Source organism: Fringilla coelebs, assembly GCF_963513975.1.
Source record: "Fringilla coelebs genome assembly, chromosome: 39".
Taxonomy (NCBI): Eukaryota; Metazoa; Chordata; class Aves; order Passeriformes; family Fringillidae; genus Fringilla; species Fringilla coelebs.
This window is the reverse complement of record NC_140065.1, coordinates 271518-297432: the sequence shown is the minus strand read 5'-3', so window position 1 is coordinate 297432 and position 25915 is coordinate 271518. Positions and strand designations below refer to the sequence as shown.

Genomic DNA, 25915 nt, shown 5'->3' with positions numbered 1-25915 from the left:
CCAAAATCACCTCAAATGCCCCTTAAAATCACCTTAAAATACAGCCCAAAATCACCCTAAAATCACCATGAACACCCCACAAAATCACCTCAAAATCACCCCAAATCCAGTCAGGGAAACACCAAAATCCACCCAAAATTTACCTCAAATTTACCCAAAATTCACCCAAAATCCACCCCAAATTCCCCAAAATCAAGCCAGGAAAATGCCAAAATCCACCCAAAATTCACCTCAAATTTACCCAAAATTCACCCAAAATCCAGTCAGAGAAACACCAAAATCCACCCAAAATCCACCCCAAATTCACCTCAAATTCACCCCAAATCCACCCAAAATCCACTCAGGGAAACACCAAAATCCACCCCAAATTCACCTCAAATTTAGCCAAAATTCACCCAAAATCCACCCAAAATTCACCCCAAATCCACTCAGAGAAACACTGAAATTCACCCCAAATTCACCTCAAATTTACCCAAATCCACTCAGAGAAACACTAAAATCCACCCAAAATCCAGCCAAGGAAATGCCAAAATCCACCCAAAATTCACCTCAAATTTACCCAAAATTCACCCCAAATTCCCCAAAATCCAGCCAGGAAAATGCCAAAATCCCCCCAAAATTCACCTCAAATTTACCCAAAATCCCCCTAAAATCCAGCCAGGAAAATGCCAAAATTCCCCCAAAATTCACCCAAAATTCCCCCAAAATCCCCCCAAAATCCAGCCAGGAAAATGCCAAAATTCCCCCCAAATCCCCCCAAAATCCCCCCAAATTCCATCCCCAGCTCACCTGTTCTGGTGGAGAAAAACCCCTCAAAGATGACAAAATTGTTCACCTGGAGAAACAGAAAAAAATGAATTTCAGGGAATTCTCAGAATTTCAGGGAATTCTCAAAATTTCATTTCCCTGATCAATCAAAATAAAATAAAGGAAAAATGGAAATTAATTAATAAATGGGTATAAAACCCCAAATAATGATAAAGAAACACGTGTGAATATAAATAAAAATGAAGTTTAATAATAAATAATGCTAAAATAGAAATAAATACAATTTTCTACAAGGAATACATAAATTATAAATAAACACCAAATATAAATAAACATGAAATAAATAGAATACAGATAAACACGGAATAAAATAAGGGTAAAATACAACAATAAATGCAAATAAATAGAAAAATTGAATAAAATAAGTGGGTATTGGATAAAATAAATATAAATATAAATATAAATATAAATATAACTATAAATATAAATAGAAGCATAAATATATGTAAATAATATAGAAAGAGAAATAGAAATGGAAATAAAAATGTAATTATAAATGCAAATATTTAACTCATACCCCATAAATTAAATCAAATTAAATGGATTAATTTATTTATTAATGAAATCTTTATTTTATTTATTAACGAATTATTTGTTTTATTTATTTATTTAATTATTTATTTGATGAATTACTTATTTATTATTAAAAAATTAATAATAAAACCCCAATTTCCCCCATTTAACCCGCCCCAAACCCCGAGAAAAGCCCCAAAAAAATTCAAAACTTGGAATTTTAACCCTTTGCAGCCCCACCTGGGGGATGAGGTCGCAGAGCCCGAAATGTTTCCTGAGGAAGCCCAGAAGCTTCTCCGAGGGTCTGTCCACGGCCAGCTTGTGGGGCTGCACCCTCTCCCTCTGGAAAGGGAATTTGGGGGGCCAGGAACCCCCAAAGTGTCACTGGCCAACTGCAAATCCCCATTTTCCTCCAAAAATCCCCATTTTCCCCCTTAAAATTGACATTTTCCTGCACAAAATCCCCATTTTCCCACCCAAAATTCCCATTTTCCCCCTTAAAATTCTCATTTCTGCCCTTCAAATTCCAATTTTCCTCCAAAAATCCCCATTTCCCCCTTAAAATTGACATTTTCCCCCTTAAAATTGACATTTTCCCCTTAAATCCCCATTTTCCCACCCAAAATTTCCGTTTTCCCCCTTAAAATTCTCATTTCCCCCCCCAAAATCCCAGTTTTTCCTCCTAAATTATCATTTTTACCCCTCAAAATCCCATTTGCCCCCCCAAATCCCTTTTTTTCTCCCAAATTTCCATTTTTTCCCCTGCAAATTTCCATTATTCCCACCCCAAACCCCATTTTTCCTCCCCAAACCCCATTTTTTCCTCAATTTTCCCCATTTTTTCCCCATTTTTTCCCATTTTTTCCATTCCCCCCCCCCAACCCCCATTTTTTTCCCCCATTTTTTCCCATTTTCCCCCCATTTTCCCCATTTTTCCCCCCCCCAAACCTCATTTTTTTCCCATTTTTTCCGATTTTTTTCCTTTTTTTCCCCCCTTTTTCCCAATTTCCCCGTTTTTTTCCCCCAGACCTGCAGCATCTCCCGGAAGAGCTCCCGGCCCAGCCCCCGGCGCTGCTGCGACTCGTGGATGTAAAAATCCAGGACACAGAGAGGCTCCACCTCCACGTGGGACCCATCCCGCTCCTGGGAACCCAAAAAATCCAAAATTCAACCCAAAATATCCAAATCCAGGACACAGAGAGGCTCCACCTCCACGTGGGACCCATCCCGCTCCTGCAACCCCAAAAACCCCAAAATTCAACCCAAAATATCCAAATCCAGGACACAGAGAGGCTCCACCTCCACGTGGGACCCGTCCCGCTCCTGCAACCCCAAAAAAATCCAAAATCTGCCCCAAAAAATCCAAATCCCAAAAAATCCCAACCCAAAATCCCAAACTCCATCCCAAAATCCCCAAATTCCACCCAAAATCCCCAAAATCCAGGACACAGAGAGGCTCCACCTCCACGTGGGACCCATCCCGCTCCTGCAACCCCAAAAAAATCCAAATTCCACCCCAAAAAATCCAAATTCCACCCCAAAAAATCCAAATTCCAGCCAAAAAAAATCCAAATCCCAAAAAATCCCAACCCAAAATCCCCAAATTCCAGCCCAAATCCCCAAATCCAGGACACAGAGAGGCTCCACCTCCACGTGGGACCCATCCCGCTCCTGGGAACCCCAAAAAATCCAAATTCCACCCCAAAAAATCCAAATTTCACCCCAAAAAATCCAAATCCCACCCCAAAAAATCCAAATCCCACCCCAAAAAATCCAAATTCAAAAAATCCCAACCCAAAATCCCCAAATTCCACCTCAAAATCCCCAAAATTCCAGCCCAAATTCCCACAGGATCCACCCCAAAATTCCCCAGGGACTGGAATCCCAAATCCCCCAGATTCAGACCCCAAAATCCCACCCCTAAAATCCCAAATTTCCCCCAAAAAATCCCCAAATTTCCCCAAAAAATCCCCAAATTTCCCCTCAAAAATCCTCACATTTCCCCCCAAAATCCTCAAATTTCCCCTCAAAAATCCCCAAATTTCTCCCAAAAATCCCAAATTTCCCCCCAAAAATCCCCAAATCTCCCCCCAGACCCCCCAGATTCTGACCCCAACCCCCCAAAATCCCAAATTCCCCCCAAAATTCCCCGAATCCCCCCGCTCTGGGGTTGCTCACCAGCAGGAAGAGTTTCTTGTAGCCGACCTTGAGGAACCCCAGCACACGGGGGGACCTGGGATGGGAAATTGGGGAAAAATTGGGGGATTTGGGAAAATTTGGGGGAATTTGGGGGATTTGGGAAAATTGGGGGATTTTGGGGGAAATTGGGAAAATTTGGGGAGAATTTAGGGGAAATTTGGGGGGATTTGTGGGAAATATGGGGGGATTTGGGGGAAAAGTGGGAAAATTTGGGGATTTTGGGGGAAATTTGGGGGAATTTGGGGGAAAATTGGGGGAAATTTGGGCGATTTGGGGGAAATTGGGAAAATTTGGGGAGAATTTAGGGGGAAATTGGGGGAAATTTCAGGGATTTGGGGAAAATTGGGAAAATTTGGTGGAATTTGGGAAAATTTGGGGGGAATTTGGGGAGAATTTAGGGGAAATTAGGGGGAATTTGGGGGAAATTTTGGGGGATTTGGGGGAAAAGTGGGAAAATTGGGCGATTTTGGGGGGATTTGGGGGAAAATTGGGAAAATTTGGGGGATTTGGGGGGAAATTTGGGGGATTTGGGGGGAAATTTGGGGGGATTTTGGGGGAATTTTGGGAAATTGGGAAAATTTGGGGGTAAATTTGGGGGGAATTAGGGGAAATTTCAGGGGTTTGGAGAAAATTGGGAAAATTTGGGGAGGAAACTTGGGGGGATTCAGGAAAATTTGGGGGGGATTTTGGGAAAATTGGGGATTTGGGGAGAATTTGGGGGAAATATTGGGGAATTTAGGGGAAATTTGGGGGGATTTAGGAAAATTTGGGGGATTTGGGGGGAATTTGGGAGAGGAAAGGGAATTTCAGGGGGAATTTGGGGGGATTTGGGAAAATTTGGGTGATTTGGGGAGAATTTAAGGGAAATTTGGGGGGAAATTCAGGGGATTTGGGAAAATTGGGAAAAATTTAGGGGAATTTGGGGGAAATTGGGGAGTTTGGGGAAAAAATGGGGAATTTTGGGGGATTTTGGGGGAAATTGGGTGGGTTTCAGAAAATTGGGGAAATTTGGGGGAATTTGGGGGAATTTGGGGGATTTGGGAGAGGAAAGGGAATTTGAGGGGGAATTCGGGGGAAATTTGGGGGGATTTTGGGGAAATTTGGGGGACTTGGGAGGATTTGAGGGAATTTGGAGGAAATTTGGGGGAATTTGAGGAAAATTTGGGGGGATTTGGGGGAAATTTATGGGGAATTGGGAAAAATTGGGGAATTTTGGGGAAAATTTGGGGGAATTTGCGGGAAATTTGGGAGGATTTGGGGAAAATTGGGAAAATTTGGGGAAATTTAGAGGAAATTTGGGGGAATTTGGGGGATTTGGGGGGAAATTTGGGGGGATTTGGGAAAATTTGGGGGATTTGGGAGAAATTTGGGAAGATTGGGAAGAGAAAAAGGAATTTGAGAGGGAATTTTGGGAGAATTCCAGGGATTTTTTTGGGGATATTTTTGGGGTTATTTTGAGGACGTTTTTGGGGTGATTTAGGGGATTTTTTGGGGTGATTTTGAGGCTATTTTTTGGGTGGTTTAGGGGATGTTTTGAGAATATTTATGGATATTTTGAGGACATTTTGGGGATAATTTGGGGATGTTTTGTGGGATATTTTGGGGATTTTTTGGGGATATTTTAAGGATATTTTGGGGGTATTTTGGAGAAATCTTGAGAATATTTTGGGGACGTTTTGGGGATATTTTGGGGATATTTTGAGGCTATTTTGAGGATATTTTGGGGATATTTCTGGGATATTTTAGGGGTGTTTTTGGGGTGTTTTTGGGGTGTTTTTGGGGTGATCTGGGGCTCTCACCGGGTGTCCCTGAGGATGTACAGCACGTGCCTGTTGCTCTCCATCCGCGCCGCGCTGGTCACGGGCGTGGAGAGGCCCTGGGCCTGCCTGGGGGCACACGGGACCCCCCATGACCCCAAATCCCTCTGGGACCCCCCAAATCCCTCTGGGACCCCCCAAATTCCATCTGGGAACCCCCCAATTCCCTCTGGGACCATCCAGTTCCCTCTGGGACCCCCCAAATTCCATCTGGGACCCCCCAAATCCCTCTGGGACCCCCCAAATTCCCTCTGGGACCCCCCCATGACCCCCAAAATCCCTCTGGGATCCCCAAATTCCCTCTGGGACCCCCCCATGATCCCCGAATTCCATCTGGGACCCCCCAAATTCCCTCTGGGACTCCCCAAAACCCCTCTGGGACCCCCAAATTCCATCTGGGACCCCCAAATTCCCTCTGGGACCCCCCAAATTCCCTCTGGGACCCCCCCATGACCCCCAAATTCCCTCTGGGACACCCCAAATTCCCTCTATGACTGCCCAAATTCCCTCTGGGACCCCCCAAATTCCCTCTGGGACCCCCAAATTCCTTCTGGGACCCCCCAATTCTATCTGGGACCCCCCCATGACCCCCAAATTCCCACTGGGACCCCCCAAATTCCCTCTGGGACCATCCAGTTCCATCTGGGACCCCCCAAATTCCTTCTGGGATCCCCCAAATTCCCTCTAGGACCCCCAGATTCCATCTGGGACCCCCAAATTCACTCTGGGACCCCCCAAATTCCCTCTGGGACACCCCAAATTTCCTCTGGGATCCCCCCTGACCCCCAAATTCCCTCTGGGATCCCCCAAAATCCCTCTGGGACCCCCCCATGACCCCCAAAATCCCTCTGGGACCCCCAAATTCCTTCTGGGACCCCCCAAATTCCCTCTGGGACCCCCCCATGAACCCCAAATTCCCTCTGGGATGCCCCAAATTCCCTCTGGGACACCCCAAATTCCCTCTGGGATCCCCCAAATTCCCTCTGGGATCCCCCATGACCCCCCAATTCCATCTGGGACCCTCCAAATTCTCTCTGGGATCCCCCAAATTCCCTCTGGGACCCCCCCATGACCCCCAAATTCCCACTGGGACCCCCCAAATTCCCTCTGGGACCATCCAGTTCCATCTGGGACCCCCAAATTCCTTCTGGGATCCCCCAAATTCCCTCTAGGACCCCCAAATTCCATCTGGGACCCCCAAATTCACTCTGGGACCCCCCAAATTCCCTCTGGGACACCCTCTGACCTCCCACTGTCCCCAGTGACCCCCCCAGGACCCCCCAATTTCCTTCTTGGAGCCCCAAATTTCCCCTTGGGGTCCCCAATTTTCCCCTGGGACCCCCAAATTTCTCCTTTGAGACCTCAAATTTCCCCTTAGGGTCCCTCCTTTCACCTCCCATTGTCCCCAGTGACCCCCCCAGACACCCCAAATTTCCCTCTGGACCCCAAATTTCTCCTTTGAGACCCCAAATTTCCCCTTAGGGACCCACTCCTGACTTCCCATTGTCCCCAGTGACCCCCTGGGACCCCAAATTTTCCCCTGGGACCCCAAATTTCCCCCTGGGACCCCCCCAGTTTCCCTTTGTGACCCCTCATTGCCCCCCTGGGACCCCAAATTTCCCTTTGGGACTCCCCAATTCCTACTTGGGACCCCCCAGTTTCCCTTTGTGACCCCTCATTGCCCCCCTGGGACCCCCAATTTCCCCCGGGGTCCCTCATTTCCCCTCAGTTCCCCTCAGTTCCCCACCTTGGCCGAGGCCTTGCCCAGCTCATCGATCACCGTCCTCAGCTGCTTCTCCAGCTCCTCCCTGCGCCCAGACAACACCGAGAGGAGCCATGGCGACCCCACTTTCCCCTCACGAAATCCCTAAAAACGCCTCAAAACCCCCCAAAAACCGCGGCCTCCGCCAGACTCCCGCCCTGCCCCGGTACCGTTTGGCGGTGCCGCCGCGCCCCGCGGGCCGCAGGTGCTGATCCACCACGCAGAAGCGATCGCCCAGCACCGGGGCCAGATCGAAAGGGAACTCCATGATGGAGTTGGGAGTTCCGAGCCCCGGGCCCGGCCCGGCACCGCCGCCGCCTCCGCCCGCCGGGCCCGGCCCGGCCGCCACCGCCACGGCCGCGCCCGGGCGGCAAAGAAACCACGCCCCCCGCGGGGAGGAATCGGCCAATCGCGGCACGGCCCGCCAAGCGGCGGCCAATCGGTGCGCTGCGTTTTCCCCGTTCTTAACAACGGAGTCCCGCCCTAAGCAACCGCAAGCCAATCGTTAGATGCGGCCGCGCCCGTCTGTAGCAACCGAGTCCCGCCCTTAGCAACCGTCAGCCAATCGCTGCTGAGGGCTTGACAGACCGTAGCAACCGAGTCCCACCCGTGGCAACCGTTCATCAATGGCAGGGCCCTCAGCAATCAAACCCCACCCATAGCAACCGCCGCCCAATCGCTTCCGCTGTCAGACCTTGAGCCCCGCCCCTAGCAACTCCTCAACCAATCGTTTAATCTCTCTTGGGCTAAGCTCCACCCCTGACGTCTGATCGCCGAATCGCGACCGCCCCTTCTCCCGCCCTTAGCAACCAAGCCCCGCCCTCCTTAGCAACCGGCTTTTCGCGCCACAGCAAAGCATCAAGGGAAGCATCCCCCACTTCCCGCAAAGCACTGTGGGATATACACCCCCTCCGCGCGCCGCCATTTTTCCGCCCGGCCGCCATTTTGCCCTGGTGCCTCAGTTTCCCTGACAAGAAAAACGCCAATTTTAGGGGATTTTAAACGTCTTTATTTCCCCGACGGGCTCGGCGGGGTATCCGGGTAATCCTCCTTGAGGAATCCACGGTACAAACGGCGCACCCGAGCCACCTCGTCAGCGGGGGGCTGCTGCCACTCGTACCAGGGGTACCAGGCCCGGCCCGGCCCCCTCAGCGCCGGCGCCGGGGGAGTTTTGCCCACGGCCGCGTGTTGGTTGGAGAAATCCTCCTCAGGAACCGGCACAAAGGGGACCTGGAGCCACAGGAGACCTGGGGAGGGGGGATTGAGGGGTTTGGGGGGCACCCGGCGGGATTGGGAAGGGTTAAAATTCAGGGTTTGGGGTTTACCGTGGTCCTGGGCCTGGGCGATGGCCTGGGAGAGGCGTCTGTGCTGCTTCATGCAGATCCCTGAGGGGAAAAGGGGTCAGGGACACTCAGAGGTGGCACCAGGGACACAAAGGTCACCTCAAGGACACAGAGGTCACCCTCAGGTGTGTCCTCACCTGTGTGGATGGGGTGGAAGATGACACCGGAGTGGGGGCAGATGAACTGGTCCAGGAGCTTCACATTCTGCCGGGTGGGAAAATGGGGTAAAAAAGGTATAAAATGGATAAAAAAGAGTGAAAACAGAAAAAAAATGGAGTTTAAAAGGGGGAAAGGAAATAAAGAAAACAGAAAGGGAGTAATGAAGAGGGAAAAGGGGAGTAGAAGGAAAAGATGGAATGGGGGGCCAATGCAGCCTCCCCAAAACCACGAGGACTCACCCGAAAATCCACAAGCAGGTTCCGGTCCCGGCAGATGGGGCAGGGGTTCCCCACGGGCCTCCCCCGGCGCTGGGGAGAGGGGTGGGACAGTCCCAGTCAGTCCCAGTAACCCCCAAACTGTCCCAGTGTCCCCCAAAGTGCCATCGAGAGGCCTAAATTGTCCCCAAGATGCCCCCAGTGCCCCCCAAAATGGCCCCTGAGGTGCCCCAAGAGTCCCCAAGATGCCCCCAGTGCCCCCCAAAATGGCCCCTGAGGTGCCTCAATTGTCCCCAAGATGCCCCCGGTGCCCCCCAAAATGGCCCCTGAGGTGCCTCAATCACCCCAAGATGCCCCCAGTGCCCCCAAAATGGCCCCTGAGGTGCCTCAATCATCCCCAAGATGCTCCCAGTGCCCCCCAAAATGGCCCCTGAGGTGCCCCACGAGTCCCCAAGGTGCCCCCAGTGCCCCCAAAATGGCCCCTGAGGTGCCTCACGAGTCCCCAAGATGCCCCCAGTGCCCCCCAAAATGGCCCCTGAGGTGCCTCACGAGTCCCCAAGATGCCCCCAGTGCCCCCCAAAATGGCCCCTGAGGTGCCTCAAGAGTCCCCAGGATGCCCCCAGTGCCCCCCAAAATGGCCCCTGAGGTGCCTCAAGAGTCCCCAGGGTGCCCCCAGTGCCCCCAAAACTGCCCCTGAGGTGCCTCACGAGTCCCCAAGATGCCCCCGGTGCCCCCCAGCGCTCACCAGGCAGGCCTTGCGGGGGCTCTGGGGGGGCACGGAGCCCTTGTGGTTGCGCCGGTAGCCGTGCCACACCGGCCTGTCCCCGTAGGTGGCCCGGTACTCTGCGTGGGGACATTTTTGGGGGGGTTTTAAAGGGTTTGGGGACCTCAAAGTTCCCCTAAAAATTCCCCTCAGCCCCCCACACAAACCGACCTTCGCTCTCCAGGTACTCCCAGGGCCGCTCCTGGTAGGGGGAGGGGGCGGCTGGGGGGTCCTTGGGGGTCTCCTGGGTGCTGCAGAGGCGGGGGAAGGCCTGCGGTAGGGGACATAATATGACATCAGACATCATAATATGACATCATAATATGACGTCATAATATGACATCATAATATGACATCAAAAATGCAATCACAGCAATGCCATCATACATGGGCTGGCCTCTCCCCTCTAATCGTCCAACCCTCGGCAGCCACGTCAGCGACGCCCGCTGTGACGTCACGCTGCCAGTCCTAAAACCCGGGCAGTAGCGCGATGTGACGTCACCGCAATGCGGAATATGACGTAACGCCGCATTAAAAAAACCACGCCCCCCGCACCCGAACGCCCCCAGCGGGAAAAAAAACCCAGTGACGTCACTCGTCCCGCCCCGCCGCACGTGGCGCGCGCCGCCCTTAACCCCCCTCACGTCCCGATTTTCTCCCCCGCTCCCCCCAAATTCCCGGTGTCGCCTGCCGCCGCTCCCCGCCCTCACCTGAGCCCACCGCGGCGTCCTCACGCCGCCGGCCGCCCTCAGCGCCGCCGCCGCCGCCGCCCAGGCCAGCGCCATCTTCCCGCTTCCCCCTCACGCCCCGCCCCGCCCCTCTCCCTCACGGCTGGGCGGGGCGCCGCCATTTTGCCGCGTGGCCACGCCCGTCTCCTTCAGGAAGTCGCGCATGCGCAGCTCGCTCCCCTCGCCCTCCCTGAATTAAAACTGCGCCACACGGCCCGCGGACAATGGCGGGCGGCGGCCGCGCGTGCGCGCTGGGGAAGCCGCGCAGGCGCTGTTGGGCGGCTCAACGGGCGGGAGGCGTGGCCGGCGCGGGGCGGGAGGCGTGGCGAGGCGCGGGGCGTGTCCCGGTATAAAAAGCCGCGCCCGGTGGTGCCGCCGCCATTCTGAGGGCTGGTGGAGGTGAGTAAAGAGCTGCGCTGGGCCGGGGCTTTGCGGGCGGGGAACGGGGCGCGGGGGGTTTTTTCCCCTTTTTTTTGGCTCTGGGGGGGCTCTTTAAACGCCAAGCATCGTTTATGTGGGGAAAAACGCGGCTTGCCCCGTCCTAGAGCCCCTCCGGGGCCGCCGCCGCCCTCACGTCCCGTCCGAGCTGAGCCCCCCCCACCCTTCCGAGGGCGTTTCCTCGTTATTTTTTTTCCTTTTTCTCCCCTTTAAAGCTCTAAATTCTCCCCGGGGATAACAGCTTCTAATCGTTTCGTGTCTCTTCTTCTTCGCTTCTAATTTCTTTTTTTTCAATTTTTTCCCTTTTTTTTTTTTTTATCGTTATGCCCATCCCCCACCTTCCCCCCCCCTTTTATTTTTCCTTTCCCCCGCTCCAGGTTTGGTTGGTCTTGAGAGACGCCGTCGCCTTTACCACGAGAGAAAAAGCCAATACAAACAATACAAAATACAATACAAAACGCGAACAAAACAACAAATATATATATATATATACAACAAAGAGGGGAAGGAAAAAAACAGGTTTTCTCTCCCCCTTTGCCGTGAAGAGCCGCCGCAGCCTCTCCGTCCTTTGGACCGTCCTTGGAAGCCGTTCCAAACCCGAAGGAAACTGCCACTTTAAAAAACATATTTCCCTCTTCTTTCCCCCCCCAAAAAACAAAGGCAAAACCCACTTTTTTTTTTCCGAGCAAAAAAAAAAACCCAAGCAACTTTTTTTTATTTTTCATTATTATTTTTTTGGTTTCTAGCTCGACCAGTTAAGCTCGATCCACTCGTTTAGGGCTTTAAAAAATAAGAAAACCCAAGGAAAAAAAAAACTTAAAAAACCCCAAAATACCCGTCAAGCTGCAAAAAAAAAGTTGCTGCGTTTTTTTTAAAGCCATGATTAAAATCAAACGAATTTTTTGGCTCTAACACCACCTCCAAATGCCAAAATCCAAACCTTGAAGCGCTGTCGGCTGAGCAAAAAAATTGGATAGTAAGTGTTGAATTTTCAGCAGGCTCCCCCCTTACCCTTTAAAAAATACAAGAAAAAAACCCTTTAAAAAGTTATTTATTTGTCACAAAGAGCAAAAATAATGGGAGGAAGAGCCCCCCCGTGTGCTTGAGGAGGACGTGGGCTGTGCCTAAAGGTGGTGAAAATGGAAATTTTGGGGGGATTTCGGGAGAAAAAAGCGGTTTCGGAGGAGGACGGGGTTCCACGAGCAGCTCCCACGGTTTAAAAAAAAAAACAAACAAACCAAAACCCGCAAAAAAACCCAAAAAAACCTCCCCAAAAAGCTGGAAAATGGCCCCAAAAACCCGAAAAAAAAATCGCGCGGTGGGGGAGACGGAATTCAGGGAATTTTCGGGGCATTCCAGGCGAGCAATCTGTACATAAAGATTGCAAAAAAAAAAAATAGAAAAAAAAAATAGAAATTAAGGGGGGGGGAAAGGGAGGAAAAGACCGCGCGGGGCTGGGGCGGGGGGGGTGAAAAGTTGGAAATTTCAACAAAACCCAGCTGATTTCTTTCCTATTTTTATTTTTTAGGTGCCATTTTAGGATTGTTTTTTGCGCTGAGAAACGCGGGGTGGGGTGGGGGTGAGGGAAGGTTAAAATTTCAGCTTTTCGGTGGGGAATTTTTGGGGGATTCGGGTGAAATCGGGGGTCGGGGATGGGGGGGGGGTCGCAATCTAGCAATAAAGATTGCTAGGCAGGCCGAGCTTTGCCCAAATTCTGCATTTTTTTCCCTCAGAAATTCGCTTTGAAGCGTTTCCCCCCCCCCCTTCCCCTCAGAGCCTTCATGAGGCAGATTCAAAATGGCGGCCGCGCTTTGTTTGCCCCAAATCCGCGAGTTTTCCCCTCAGTGTTCGGCGGCTTTGGGCGATTTTATTCCAACTCTAACCCCCCCCCGGTTATTTCGTAACCCCCCCGCTTTTAATTCCTTAATTTTAAAGGATTTTAACCCCGATCCTGGGGTGTTTTAAGGATTTTTTTGTGTGGGGGAAAAGGGGTTTAAGGCGTTTCTCTTTGTCGCTTGTGTCTGTGTGTGTCCCCTCCCCCCCTTCCTTTTTACACCCCCCCGAAATTCCTCAAAAATGCCTAAAAAATTCCTTTGAAACCCCCGAATTTGGGTTTTTTATCCCAGCTCTAAAATGGCGCCGAGGCCTCGTTGTTGATGCCCCTCCCACTGTGGGGCCCCCCCTTTAAAATTCCATTTTTTACCCCCTCAAATCCTTTTTTGTCCATAAATTCCCTTTTTTAACCCCCCCCTTTCCACCCGCAGGACCTACAAAATCCTCTTTTTTTCCTTTTTGTCCCCACAGGATTTTTATTTTTTTATGTCTTTAATCTGTTCCCTTTTTTGTGGGGTGTTTTTGGGGGGGATTTCAGGTGGGGTTTGGGGAATTTGGGAGTGTCCTGGAGCCTTTGATAACCTTGAATTTATCGTGACAGGGAAATGCTACCACTGGGCTTCACCCCCCCTTCCCTCACACACACCAAAACCAACCAAAAAAAAACCAAAAACAACAAAAAAAATCGGAATTTTGGGAGGGAGAACACCCCCAAAACTCCATTTTTTTCCCGATTTTCAATGGTTTTGCCCCGTTTTTGCAGCTTAGGAAGCTTTACTTCAGCAAAGGGAGGGAACAGCCACAACCCGGGTAAGCAAAAAAAATACTTTTTTTTTTTTTTTTTTTTTTTCTTTTTTTCTTTTTTTTTTTGGGCTTATTTCCATTTCACGGCCTTTGGATCCAGGGTTTTCAAACATCCAAAATTCCCTTTTTTTCCCCCCTTTTCCCTCTCCTGGTGCATGCGGCAGTCGGGAGTTGGACTTTTCCTCCTTTTTTATCCCCAAAATTTCACAGATTTGGGTAAAAACCGCAGTGATCCCTCCTGAAAATTCAGATTTTTGATAAAATAAACCCATTTATTTGGCATTAATCCCTTTTCTCCCCAGTGGTAGCATTTCCTATTTGGGGAGGGGCACAGGGAGCCCCCCCTCAAATTCCCCCCCAAAAAAATCAATTTTTGGGGGGTAAAATGAGTAAAAAATGCTGTAAAATCCCAATTTTGGGGAGGGGGGGGGATCAGGCCTTGACCCACCCCTCAACTGAACGAGCTGGGAATTGACCCCCCCTCAAAAATGGGATTTTTTTTCCCTTTTTTGGGGATTTTGGGGACCCCCAGCTCCTTTAAAGGGGGGGGACAACCCCAAAAATGAGGAGGGGACCCCAAAAATCTTTTGGGGGAGGGGGTTTTGCCCCTCCCCCACTGCTGGGATCCCCTCTGGGGGGGTTTTTTGTCCCCCCCCCGTTCATTTTGGGGATGGGTCAAAGGTTTCAGTGAGAATTTGGGGTAAAATCTCCCAATTTTGGGGTCCCCCCCCCTCATTTTTGGGATATTTTTGGGGGGGTTTGTGCTGGTTTAACTTTTTCTTGTGTCTTTGCAGAGGGGTGGCATTGCTGACCCTCCCTAATTAATCTCTTCCCTTCATTAAGGGCTGAACCCTTTAATTAATTAACACTGGGGGGGGGAGCTTTTAACGACCCCCAGTTCTGGGTGCTGCCCCCACCCCAAAAATTGACATTTTTCACCTCAAAAATGGAGATTTTTGAGAGGTTTTAACCCCAAAAAACCTCCCCAGCTCCTCCCCCCTGCCCTCCTTAAGGAAACTGGGTCATAATTAAGCTCTAATTAGTGGTGATTAATGATGTCAGAGCCTGAAACCCCCCCAGGAAGGGGGGGGAGGGGGCCCGGATTTGGGTTAATGAGCGTCGGGTCATTTAGGGGGGGTTTGGCCTTAATTAATGAGGTGTTAATTAATGCTTGGTTCATTAGTCAGAGGGTTTAATTATGGCCTGAGCTTTGGGGGGAGGGGGGGGTGTGACACCCCCAAATATGGCCCCTCCTTAAGTGGCAGCTCGTTAATTAACCCCTGGTTAATGAACCTTGGGGGAGGGTTGTGCTTGGAAAGCCCCCCCTGGACCCTGGTTCTGCTCGTTAATTAACAAAAAAATTAATGAAATTATGAAGGGAAACTGGTGGGGATGACAGAATTTTGTCTCTTTTATTTTGTTAATGAGTTTAATTCACTTTTTAATTAAAAATTTGTGGGGGAGAACTCAGGGTTTGTGTCCCCCCCCCATGGTGTGACCCTAAATCCTCATCCCCAGTGTTAATATCTTAATTAATTCCTTTATTAATTAATAAACGAGTTAATTGAAATGACATCAGAGGGGGAGGGGGTGCTGTGACTCCCCCTGGGTCCCTTGGGGGGTCCCTGGGACCCTTCCTGGGGTCGTTTTCCCACTTTTTGGGGTCATTTTCCAGCTTTTTGAGGTGAATTTCTGACACTTTGGAGTTGATTTTTCGCTTTTGGGTTTAACTTCTCACTTTTATTGTGGTTTTCCATCATTTTAGGGTCGATTTCCACCTTTTTGGGGCCTATTTCCACCTTTTGGAGGGTGATATCCTGCTTTTTAAAAATCTTTTCCAGCTTGGGGGCAATTTCCAGCTCCTTGAGGTTGATTTCCCATTTTTAGTGTTGATTTCCCATTTTTTAGTGTTGTTTTCCAGCTCTTTGGGGTGATTTTCCAGTCTTTAGGGTTGATTTCCTGGTTTTGGTGTTGTTTTCCAGCTTGTTGAGGTTGTTTTCCTCCTTTCTGGGATATAATTCTGTGATTTTAGTGTTGTTTTCCAGCATTTTGAGGCCTATTTCCAGCTTTCTGGGGTTGATTCCCACATTTTTAGGGTTATTATCAGTATTTTGATGTGTTTCTCCAGCATTTGGAGTTAATTTCCCTCATTTTGAGATCCATTTCCTGCCTTTTAGCTTTGACTTCCTTTTTTGCAGGTTGATTTCCTGAAGTTTGTGTTTGTTTTCCACTTCTTTGGGTTTATTTCCCTTTTTTAGGCTTGCTTTTCAACCTTTCATGTGAATTTCTAATTTTTAGCATCCATTTCCCCACATTTGGTGTTATTCCCCACCTTTTTGAGGCAGATTTCCTCCTTTTTAGGGCTGATTTCCCTCTTTTTCCTGCCAGTTTTGCTCTCACTTCTCATTTCACCCCCAAAAATTTTGCACACCGTTATTTTCTCACCTCTTCCCCCACTCCTAACCCCATTTCCCCCCTTTTTTTCCCTGTTTTTCCCCTTTTCCCCCCTTTTTTCCTTTCTTATTCTTTTCTTTTTTTTCCCCATTTCCTCCCCTTTCCTTTCCCCTTTCCTTTCCCCTTTCCTTTCCCCTTTCCTTTCCCCTTTCCTTTTCCTTTTTTGTCCCCTTTTTTCCCCTCCTTTTGTCCCCTTTTTTCTCCTTTTGTTTCCTCTTTTTTCCTCCTTTTTTCCCCCTTTTTTCCTCCTTTTTTCTCCTTTTGTTTCCTCCTTTTTTCCTCTTTTTTTCCTCGTTTTTTCCTCTTTTTTCCCCTTTTGTCCCCTTTTTTCTCCTTTTGTTTCCTCCTTTTTTCCTCTTTTTTTTCCTCTTTTTTCCCCCTTTTGTCCCCTTTTTTCTCCTTTTGTTTCCTCCTTTTTTCCTCCTTTTTTCCTCCTTTTTTTCCTCCTTTTTTTCCTCCTTTTTTTCCTCTTTTTTTTTCCTCTTTTTTCCCCCTTTTGTCCCCTTTTTTCTCCTTTTGTTTCCTCCTTTTTTCCTCTTTTTTTTCCTCTTTTTTCCTCTTTTTTTCCTACTTTTTTTCCTCTTTTTTCCTTCTTTTTCCTCTTTTTTCCTCCTTTTTTCCTAATTTTTTCCTCCTTGTTCCTCCTTTTTTTCCCCCTTTCCCCCCCTTTTTTCCTGCTTTTTCCCTCCTTTTCCGCCATTTTCCCCCTTTTTTTCCTCCCTTTTTTCCCCCCTTTTTTTCCTTTTTTTCCCTCCATCCCCCCTCCATCTTTCCCCCCTTTTTTCCCGCTTTTCCCTCAATTTTTCCCCCTTTTCCCTCTTTTCCAGGCAGTTCCTGCCATGGGCTCCGGCCCCATCGACCCCAAGGAGCTCCTCAAGGGCCTCGATTGTTTCCTGGGCCGGGATGGGGAGGTCAAAACCATGGACGGCATCTCCAAAATCTTCAGGTAACCCCAAACCCCCCATTTCCGGACCTTTGGCACCCTTTTGTTGCCTTTATAGCCGTTAACGGTTAATTAATTCCCGCTAATTAGCCTGATGAAGGACTCGCAGAAGATGGTGAGCCGCTGCATTTACCTGAACATCCTCCTGCAGACCCGGGCCCAGGACATCCTCAACAAGTGAGCGCAGGCAAAACGGGATTTTAACTTCATTTAATTTCATTTTTGGGGAATTTTGGGTGGGTTTGGGCGGGTTCGAGGTTTTACTGGGCAGGTCTCGACAGAATTGCAACTTTTTTCCCTCAGATTTTTATCCTCAGGCCAAGTAAACATGTGGAAAAATGAGATTTTTGAGGGGATTTTGGGGAAACTTGGGTGGGTTTGGGCGGGTTTGAGGTTTTCCCGGCCAGATCTCGACAGAATTCCCACTTTTTGCCCTCAGATTTCATCCTCAGGCCAAGTAAGCACAGGAAAAACGGGATTTCTGAGAGAATTTTGGGGAAATTGGGTGAATTTGAGGTTTTACTGGCCAGATCTCGACAGAATTGCAACTTTTTTCCCTCAGATTTTTATCCTCAGGCCAAATAAGCACAGGAAAAACGGGATTTTTAAGGGGATTTTGGGGAAATCTGGGTGGATTTGAGGGTTTACTGGGCAGATCTCGACAGAATTCCCACTTTTTTCCCTCAGATTTTTATCCTCAGGCCAAGTAAACATGTGGAAAAATGGGATTTTTGAGGGGATTTTGGGGAAATCTGGGTGGGTTTGGGCAGGTTTGAGGTTTTCCTGGCTAGATCTTTCCAAAATTCCAACTTTTTTCCCTCAGATTTCATCCTCAGGCCAAATAAGCACAGGGGAAAATGAGGTTTTTTAATAGATTCTTCGAAAATCTGGGTGGTTTTGAGGTTTTCCCAGCCAGATCTTTCCAAAATTCCAACTTTTTCCCCTCAAATTTTTATCCTCAGGCCAAGTAAGCACCGGAAAAAATGAGATTTTTTGAGGGGATTTTGGGGAAATCTGGGTGGGTTTGGGCAGGTTTGAGGTTTTCCTGGCTAGATCTTTCCAAAATTCCAACTTTTTTCCCTCAGATTTCATCCTCAGGCCAAATAAGCACAGGGAAAAATGGGATTTTTGAGGGGATTTTGGGGAAATTTGGGTGAATTTGGGTGAGTTTGAGGTTTTCCCGGCCAGATCTTGACAGAATTCCCTCTTTTTTCCCTCAGATTTTATCCTCAGGCCAAATAAGCACAGGAAAAACGGGATTTTTGAGGGGATTTCGGTGAAATCTGGGTGGATTTGAGGTTTTACTGGGCAGATCTCAACAGAATTCCCAATTTTCCCTCAGATTTTATCCTCAGGCCAAATAAGCACAGGGAAAAATGAGATTTTTGAGGGATTTGGGGGAAACTTGGGTGGTTTTGAGGTTTTACTGGGCAGATCTCGACAGAATTGCAACTTTTTTCCCTCAGATTTTTATCCTCAGGCCAAGTAAACATGTGGAAAAATGGGATTTTTGAGGGGATTTTGGGGAAATCTGGGTGGTTTTGGGCAGGTTCGAGGTTTTACTGGGCAGATCTTTCCAAAATTCCCACTTTTCCCTCAGATTTTTATCCTCAGGCCAAGTAAACATGTGGAAAAATGGGATTTTTTAATAGATTTTGGGATATTCTGGGTGGGTTTGAGGTTTTCCCAGCCAGATCTTGACAGAATTCCCTCTTTTTTCCCTCAGATTTTATCCTCAGGCCAAATAAGCACAGGAAAAACGGGATTTTTAAGGGGATTTTGGCGAAATCTGGGTGGTTTTGAGGTTTTACTGGGCAGATCTCGACAGAATTCCAACTTTTTGCCCTCAGATTTCAACCTCAGGCCAAGTAAGCACAGGAAAAACGGGATTTCTGAGAGAATTTTGGGGAAAATTGGGTGAATTTGAGGTTTTACTGGCCAGATCTCGACAGAATTGCAACTTTTTTCCCTCAGATTTTTATCCTCAGGCCAAGTAAGCATAGGGAAAAACTAGATTTTTGAGGGGATTTGGGGAAATTTGGGTGAATTTGAGGTTTTACTGGGCATATCTGGACAGAATTCCCTCTTTTTTCCCTCAGGTTTCATCCTCAGGCCATATAAGTATGTGGAAAAATGGGATTTTTTTAATAGATTTTGGGAAAATCTGGGTGGTTTTGAGGTTTTACTGGGCAGATCTGGACAGAATTCCAACTTTTTCCCCTCAGGTTCACCCTGACCTAGTAATCAGGTGGAAAAAATGGATTTATTTTGGATTTTGGGTGGGTTTAGGCAGATTTTGATGGGTTTTTTTTGAACTTCCAGTGGATTTAGGCAGATTTTGACAGAATGAAGCTTTTCCTGCCTGGATCTGGACCAAATTCTCCCTTTTTCTCTCAGATTCATCGTGGCTTAGTAACCACATAAAAAAAGTGGATTTTAGGGGGTTTTAGGTGAATTTTAGGTGGATTTTGCTGGGGGTTTTTTTATTTTTGCGTGGATTTAGGCAAATTCTTACAGAATGAAGGTTTTCCTGTCTGGACCTGGACCAAATTCCCCCTTTTTCCCCTCAGATTCATTGCAGCTTAGTAACCACATAAAAAAGTGGATTTGAGGTGAATTTTAGGTGGATTTTGATGGGGTTTTTTTTATTTTTGGGTGGATTTCAGCAGATTTTGACAGGATGAAGCTTTTCCTGCCTGGACCTGGACCAAATTCCCCCTTTTTCCCCTCAGATTCATTGTGGCTTAGTAACCACATAGAAAAGTGGATTTTAGGGGGTTTTAGGTGAATTTTAGGTGGATTTTGATGGGGTTTTTTTTTATTTTTGGGTGCATATCAGCAGATTTTGACAGAATGAAGGTTTCCCTCTCTGGATCTGGATGGAATTCTGTTTTTTTTCTCTCAGATTCATCGTGGCTTAGTAATTACATAGAAAAGTGGATTTTGGGTGCTTTTAGGTGAATTTTCAGTGGATTTTGATGGGGATTTTTTTGATTATTGGGTGGATATCGGCAGATTTTGACAGAATGAAGCTTTTCCTGTCTGGATCTTGACCAAATTCCCCCTTTTTCCCCCCAGGTTCATCCGGATCGGGGGCTACAAGCTGCTCAACACGTGGCTGACGGGCTCCAAGGCCGCCAACAACGTCCCCTTCCTGCAGCAGCTGCTGCTCACCCTGCAGCACCTCCCGCTCACCGTGGACCACCTCAAGCAGGTCTGGCCCTGGGGACACCCAGGTGGCACCTGGGGACACTCACAGGGGGTTTTGTCACTCTCAGAATGATTTTTGTCTCATTTAAAGGGAATTTTGTGTGATTTAAAGTGATTTTTGTCTCATTTAAAGCCCTTCCAGGGGCTCTGGGGACACTCAGGTGGCACTTGGGGACACTTAGATGGCACTTGGGGACACTCAGGTGGCACCTGGGGACACTCACAGGGGGGGCTTGTCTCATTTAAAGGGATTTTTGTCTCATTTAAAGTGATTTTTGTTGCATTTAAAGGGAATTTTGTCTCATTTAAAGCCCTTCCAGGGGCTCTGGGGACACTCAGGTGGCACTTGGGGACACTCAGGTGGCACCTGGGGACACTCACAGGGGGTTTTGTCACTCTCAGAGTGACTTTTGTCTCATTTAAAGGGAATTTGTCTCATTTAAACTGATTTTTGTCCCATTTAAAGGGATTTTTGTCTCATTTAAAGGGAATTTGTCTCATTTAAAGCCCTTCCAGGGACTCTGGGGACACTCAGGTGGCATTCTGGGAACTCAGGTGGCACTTGGGGACACTCAGGTGGCACCTGGGGACACTCACAGGGGGTTTTGTCACTCTCAGAGTGATTTTTGTCTCATTTAAAGGGAATTTGTCTCATTTAAAGCCCTCCCAGGGGCTCTGGGGACACTCAGGTGGCACTTGGGGACACTCAGGTGGCAGTTGGGGACACTCACAGTGGCTTTTGTCACCCTTAGGTCCCCCAGGGGTGTCTTTGGTGTCACCCAGGGGTTACTCTGGTGTCCCCAGGAGCAGTTTGGTGTCCCCAGGGCTGGTTTGGTGTCCCCAGGGCTGGTTTGGTGTCCCCAGGGGTGGCTCTGGTGTCCCCAGGGGTGGCTCTGCTGTCCCCAGGGGTGGCTCTGCTGTCCCCAAGGGTGCTTTGGTGTCCCCAGGGGTGGCTCTGGTGTCCCCCAGGGGTGGCTCTGCTGTCCCCAGGGGTGGCTCTGGTGTCCCCAGGGGTGTCTTTGGTGTCCCCAGGGGTGGCTCTGGTGTCCCCAGGGATGGTTTGGTGTCCCCCAGGAGTGTCTCTGGTGTCCCCAGGGGTGGCTCTGCTGTCCCCAGGTGTGGCTCTGGTGTCCCCAGGGGTGGCTCTGGTGTCCCCCAGGGGTGGCTTTGGTGTCCCCAGGGGTGGCTCTGGTGTCCCCAGGGATGGTTTGGTGTCCCCAGGGGTGGCTCTGCTCTCCCCAGGGATGCTCTGGTGTCCCCCAGGGGTGGCTCTGGTGTCCCCCAGGGGTGTCTCTGGTGTCCCCAGGGGTGTCTTTAGTGTCCCCAGGGGTGGCTCTGCTGTCCCCAGGGGTGGCTCTGGTGTCCCCCAGGGGTGCTTTGGTGTCCCCCAGAGGTGGCTCTGCTGTCCCCAGGGGTGCTTTGGTGTCCCCAGGGGTGTCTCTGGTGTCCCCAGGGGTGGCTCTGCTGTCCCCAGGGGTGGCTCTGGTGTCCCCAGTGTCCCTCTGTCCCCTCCCTGACCTCGGTTTCCTCTGCAGAACAACACGGCCAAGCTGGTGAAGCAGCTCAGCAAGTCCAGCGACGATGAGGGTGAGCAGGGACCCCCAAAATCCCCCTGGGAACCCCAAAAATCCCCCTGGGAACCCCCAAATTCCCCCAAATCCACCTGGGAACCCCAAAATCCCCCTGAGAACCCCCAAAATCCCCCTAGGAACCCCCAAATTCCCCAAAATCTACCTGGGAACCCCAAAATCCCCCTGGGAACCCCAGAATTCTTCTGGGAACCCCCAAAATCCCCGTGGGAACCCCAAAATTCCCCCCAAAAAACCCTGGGACCCTCAAAATCCCTCTGGGAACCCTGAAATCCCCCTCAGATCCCCCAAAATCCCCCTCAGATCCCCCAAAATCCCCCTCAGACCCCCCAAAATCCCCCCGGAAACCCCATAATCCCCCAAAAAAACACTGGGACCCCCAAAATCTGTCTGGAAACCCCCAAAATCTGTCTGGGAACCCCAAAATCCCCCTCAGATCCTCAAAAAAAACCCCTGGGAACCCCCAAAATCCCCCTCAGACCCCCCTAAAAACCCCTCTGAGACCCCCTGGGATCCCCCAAAACCCCTCAGGCCCCCCAAAAATCAGCACAGATCCCTCTGAAACCCCCCAAAATCCCCCTGAAATCCCCCTGAAACACCCCCAAAACTCCTCTAGGTGCCGTTCCCCACCCCCTGCTTGATTAATGACTGATTGATTAATGATTAATTAACAATGAATTGTTAATTACCCCCTCAGAGCTGCGCCGCCTGGCCTCCATCCTGGTCAGCGACTGGATGGGGGTGATCCGCTCCCAGAGCAGCTCCCAGCCCACAGGTGAGCCCCAAAAAACCCCAAAATCCCCCCCCATAAAACCCCAAAATCCCCCCCCAAAAAAACCCAAAATCCCCCCCCAAAAAAAAAACCAAAATTCCCCCTAAGAAACCCCAAAATCCCCCCAAAAAACCCCAAAATTCCCCTCAAAAAAAACCCCAAAATCCCCCCCAAAAAAACCAAAATCCCCTTGAAAAAACCCCAAAATCCCCCCCAAAAAAAACCAAAATCCCCCTCAAAAAAACCCCAAATCCCCCCCAAAAACCCCAAAATCCCCCCAAAAAACCCCAAAATCCCCTCACCCCTTTTCCCCCACCCCAGAACGGGATAAAAAGAAGAGGAAAGAGGAAAACAAAAGCAAAACTCCCGTCCCGGAGAAGCCCCAGGAGACCAAAAACGAGGCCAAAAATGAGGAAATTCCCGAAAAGAAACGGGAAAAACCCAAATCCCTGCGGACCACGGCCCCCAGCCACGCCAAGTTCCGCTCCACAGGTGGGGTTTGGGGATTTAGGGCTGGTTTTAGGGGATTTAGGGCTGGTTTTAGGGGATTTAGGGCTGGTTTTGGGGGGATTTAGGGATGGTTTGGGGGATTTAGGGCTGATTTTGAGGATTTAGGGCTGGTTTGGGGGATTTAGGGCTGGTTTTAGGGATTTAGGGCTGGTTTTGGGGGACTTAGGGCTGGTTTTAGGGGATTTAGGGCTGGTTTGGGGGAATTTAGGGCTGGATTTGGGGATTTAGGGCTGGTTTTGGGGGATTTAGGGCTGGATTTTGGGATTTAGGGCTGGTTTGGGGGATTTAGGGCTGGATTTGGGGATTTAGGGCTGGTTTTAGGGGATTTAGGGCTGGTTTTGGGGGATTTAGGGCTGGTTTTAGGGGATTTAGGGCTGGTTTGGGGGATTTAGGGCTGGTTTGGGGAATTTAGGGCTGGTTTGGGGGGATTTAGGGCTGGTTTTGGGGGATTTAGGGCTGGTTTGGGGGGATTTAGTGCTGGTTTTAGGGATTTAGGGCTGGTTTTGGGGAATTTAGGGCTGGTTTTTGGGATTTAGGGCTGGTTTTGGGGATTTAGGGCTGGGTTTTGGGATTTAGGGCTGGTTTTGGGGGATTTAGGGCTGGTTTGGGGGGATTTAGGGCTGGGTATGGGGGATTTAGGGCTGGTTTTAGGGGATTTAGGGCTGGTTTGGGGGGATTTAGGGCTGGTTTTGGGGATTTAGGGCTGGTTTGGGGGGATTTAGGGCTGGTTTTGGGGATTTTTGGGGCTGCTTTGGGGATTTTTGGGGCTGCTTTGGGGATTTTTGGGGCTGTTTTGGGGATTTTTGGGGTTTCTTTGGGGATTTTTAACCCTTTTTTCCCCTCAGGGCTGGAGCTGGAGACGCCGTCGCTGGCGCCGGTGAAGAAACTGAACTCGGCCTCGTCCGACAAATACAGCCTGAAACCCGTCCCTGTCAAGAGGCAGAGGTGAGATTTGGGGCAATTTCAGGACATTTTGGGACTTTTTAGGGTTTCTGAGCCGTTTTGGGCTCTCAGAGCTGCTTTTGGGGCTGATTTAGGGGAATTTTGGGGGGTTTTGGTGCTGGTTTGGGGCACTTCTGGAGATGTTTCGGGATTATTTTGGGGGCAGTTTGGGTTTTTTTTTGATGGGCAGTTTTGGGGCTATTTTGGGGGTTTCTGGGTCATTTTAGGGAACATTTTTAGGGCTGTTGTGGGGGTGGTTTCAGGGCCATTTTGGGAGGCAATTTTGGGGTTATTTTAGGGGTGGTTTCAGGGCTTTTTTGGGATTAATTTGGGGACAGCATTGGCTACTTTGGGGCTACTTAAGGGAAATTTGGGGATTGTTTTGGGTATTTGGGGCTATTTTTTGGGAATTTGGGGCTATTTTTGGGAATTTATGGATTGTTTTGGGAAATTTGGAATATTTTTGGAAAATTTGGGGTGGGTTTGAGCTGCTTTAAGGCAATTTGGGGTGGTTTTGGGGAATTTCGGAGTGGTTTTAAGAAAATTTTTAGTTCTGGGGTTTTGGGGACAATTTCAGGGCAGTTTTGGGGTAAATCTCAGGGGTTTTGGGGTGGTTTTTGGGGGGTCCTGACCCTTTTTTCCTCCCCCAGCGCCCCCACAGCCCCCGGGGAGGCTCCTCTGGCAGAGAAGAAATACAAACCCCTGAACACGGCCCCGAACGCAGCCAAGGAGATCAAAGTCAAGATCATCCCCCCGCAGCGTGAGTTCGGGGCAATTTTGGGGCCATTTTGGGGTGATTTTGGGGCTTTTTGGGGGTGATTTTGGAGCCATTTTGGGTTTAATTTTGGGGCCATTTTGGGTTGATTTTGGTGCCTTTTAGGGTTTGGTTTTGGGGCCATTTTGGGGCCATTTTGGGTTGATTTTGGTGCCTTTTAGGGTTGGGTTTTGTGGCAGTTTGGGGCCATTTTGGGGTGATTTTGGACCCATTTTGGGGCCATTTTGGGTTGATTTTGGTGTCTTTTAGGGTTGGGTTTTGTGGCAGTTTGGGGCCATTTTGGGGTGATTTTGGTGCCTTTTAGGGTTTGGTTTTGGGGCCATTTTGGGGCCATTTAGGGTTAATTTTGGAGCCATTTTGGGTTGATTTTGGTGCTATTTAGGGTTTGGTTTTGGGGCCATTTTGGGTTTAATTTTGGTGCCTTTTAGGGTTTGGTTTTGGGGCCATTTTGGGTTGATTTTGGGACCATTTAGGGTTTGGTTTTGGGGCCATTTTGGTGCCATTTAGGGTTTGGTTTTGGAGCCATTTAGGATTGATTTTGGGACCATTTAGGGTTTGGTTTTGGGGCCATTTTGGTGCCATTTAGGGTTTGCTTTTGGTGCCATTTTGAGTTGATTTTGGGACCATTTAGGGTTTGATTTTGGGGCCATTTTGGGGTTGATTTTGGTGCCATTCCTGGTTTCATTTTGGGGTCATTCTGGTGCCATTTAGGGTTTGGTTTTGGGGCCATTTTGGTGACAATTCAGGTGATATTTGGGACCTTTCTCAGGGAGACTTTTGGTGCCATTTTGGGGTCATTTTGGTGCCATTTAGGGTTTGGTTTTGGGGCCATTTTGGGGTTGTTTTGGTGCCATTTTGGGGTGATTTTGGTGCCATTTAGGAATTGATTTTGGTGCCATTTTGGGTTGATTTTGGGACCAATTTGGGGTTGATTTTGGTGCCATTTAGGGTTTGGTGTTGGAGCCATTTTGGAGTTGTTTTGGTGCCACTTTGGGGTCATTTTGGTGCCATTTAGGAATTGATTTTGGAGCCATTTTGGGTTGATTTTGGTGCCATTTAGGGTTTGGTTTTGGGGCCATTTTGGGGTTGATTTTGGTGCCATTCCTGGTTTCATTTTGGGGTCATTCTGGTGCCATTTAGGGTTTGGTTTTGGGGCCATTTTGGGGTGAATTTGGGGTTTTTTGGGATCCTTTTTAGGGAAAATTTGGACACCATTTTGAGGCAGGTTTGGGACCCATTTTGGGGTGAATTTGGGTTTTTTGGTGACCTCTCTGTGCTCCCCCCAGCCATGGAAGGCCTCGGGTTCCTGGACGCCCTG

At 49.2% G+C, this 25915-nt stretch overlaps 3 protein-coding genes across 3 annotated transcripts in view; 1 reads left to right on the top strand and 2 right to left on the bottom strand.

Annotated features, from left to right (window-relative positions):
* The window catches only part of ATAT1 (alpha tubulin acetyltransferase 1), an 11351-nt gene extending 3873 nt beyond the window's left edge, over positions 1 to 7478 (bottom strand). The window contains exons 1-7 of the mRNA XM_084224519.1: positions 7290 to 7478; positions 7105 to 7165; positions 5340 to 5422; positions 3520 to 3574; positions 2371 to 2484; positions 1582 to 1683; positions 790 to 835 (exon numbers count right to left, since the gene is read on the bottom strand). Coding sequence (XP_084080645.1) covers positions 790 to 835; positions 1582 to 1683; positions 2371 to 2484; positions 3520 to 3574; positions 5340 to 5422; positions 7105 to 7165; positions 7290 to 7387 — 559 coding nt within the window. The 5' untranslated portion in view covers positions 7388 to 7478. The remainder of the gene's footprint in view (positions 1 to 789; positions 836 to 1581; positions 1684 to 2370; positions 2485 to 3519; positions 3575 to 5339; positions 5423 to 7104; positions 7166 to 7289) is intronic.
* Positions 7479 to 8116: 638 nt separating this feature from the next.
* Positions 8117 to 10447, bottom strand: MRPS18B (mitochondrial ribosomal protein S18B). The gene is made up of 7 exons (XM_084224512.1): positions 10310 to 10447; positions 9771 to 9870; positions 9582 to 9679; positions 8861 to 8929; positions 8600 to 8666; positions 8445 to 8504; positions 8117 to 8366 (listed from the first exon to the last, which is right to left on the bottom strand). Exons 1-7 carry the CDS (start codon positions 10382 to 10384, stop codon positions 8128 to 8130), a joined length of 708 nt encoding a protein of 235 aa, XP_084080638.1. The 5' UTR covers positions 10385 to 10447; the 3' UTR covers positions 8117 to 8127.
* Positions 10448 to 10666: 219 nt separating this feature from the next.
* PPP1R10 (protein phosphatase 1 regulatory subunit 10) overlaps positions 10667 to 25915 on the top strand; it is a gene marked incomplete at its 3' end in the record, with an annotated part of 16390 nt that continues 1141 nt past the window's right edge. The window contains exons 1-10 of the mRNA XM_084224500.1: positions 10667 to 11741; positions 16684 to 16802; positions 16890 to 16976; positions 19878 to 20013; positions 21545 to 21596; positions 22296 to 22373; positions 22692 to 22862; positions 23726 to 23825; positions 24473 to 24582; positions 25884 to 25909. Of these exons, the coding sequence (XP_084080626.1) occupies positions 16696 to 16802; positions 16890 to 16976; positions 19878 to 20013; positions 21545 to 21596; positions 22296 to 22373; positions 22692 to 22862; positions 23726 to 23825; positions 24473 to 24582; positions 25884 to 25909 (867 nt within the window). The 5' untranslated portion in view covers positions 10667 to 11741; positions 16684 to 16695. The remainder of the gene's footprint in view (positions 11742 to 16683; positions 16803 to 16889; positions 16977 to 19877; positions 20014 to 21544; positions 21597 to 22295; positions 22374 to 22691; positions 22863 to 23725; positions 23826 to 24472; positions 24583 to 25883; positions 25910 to 25915) is intronic.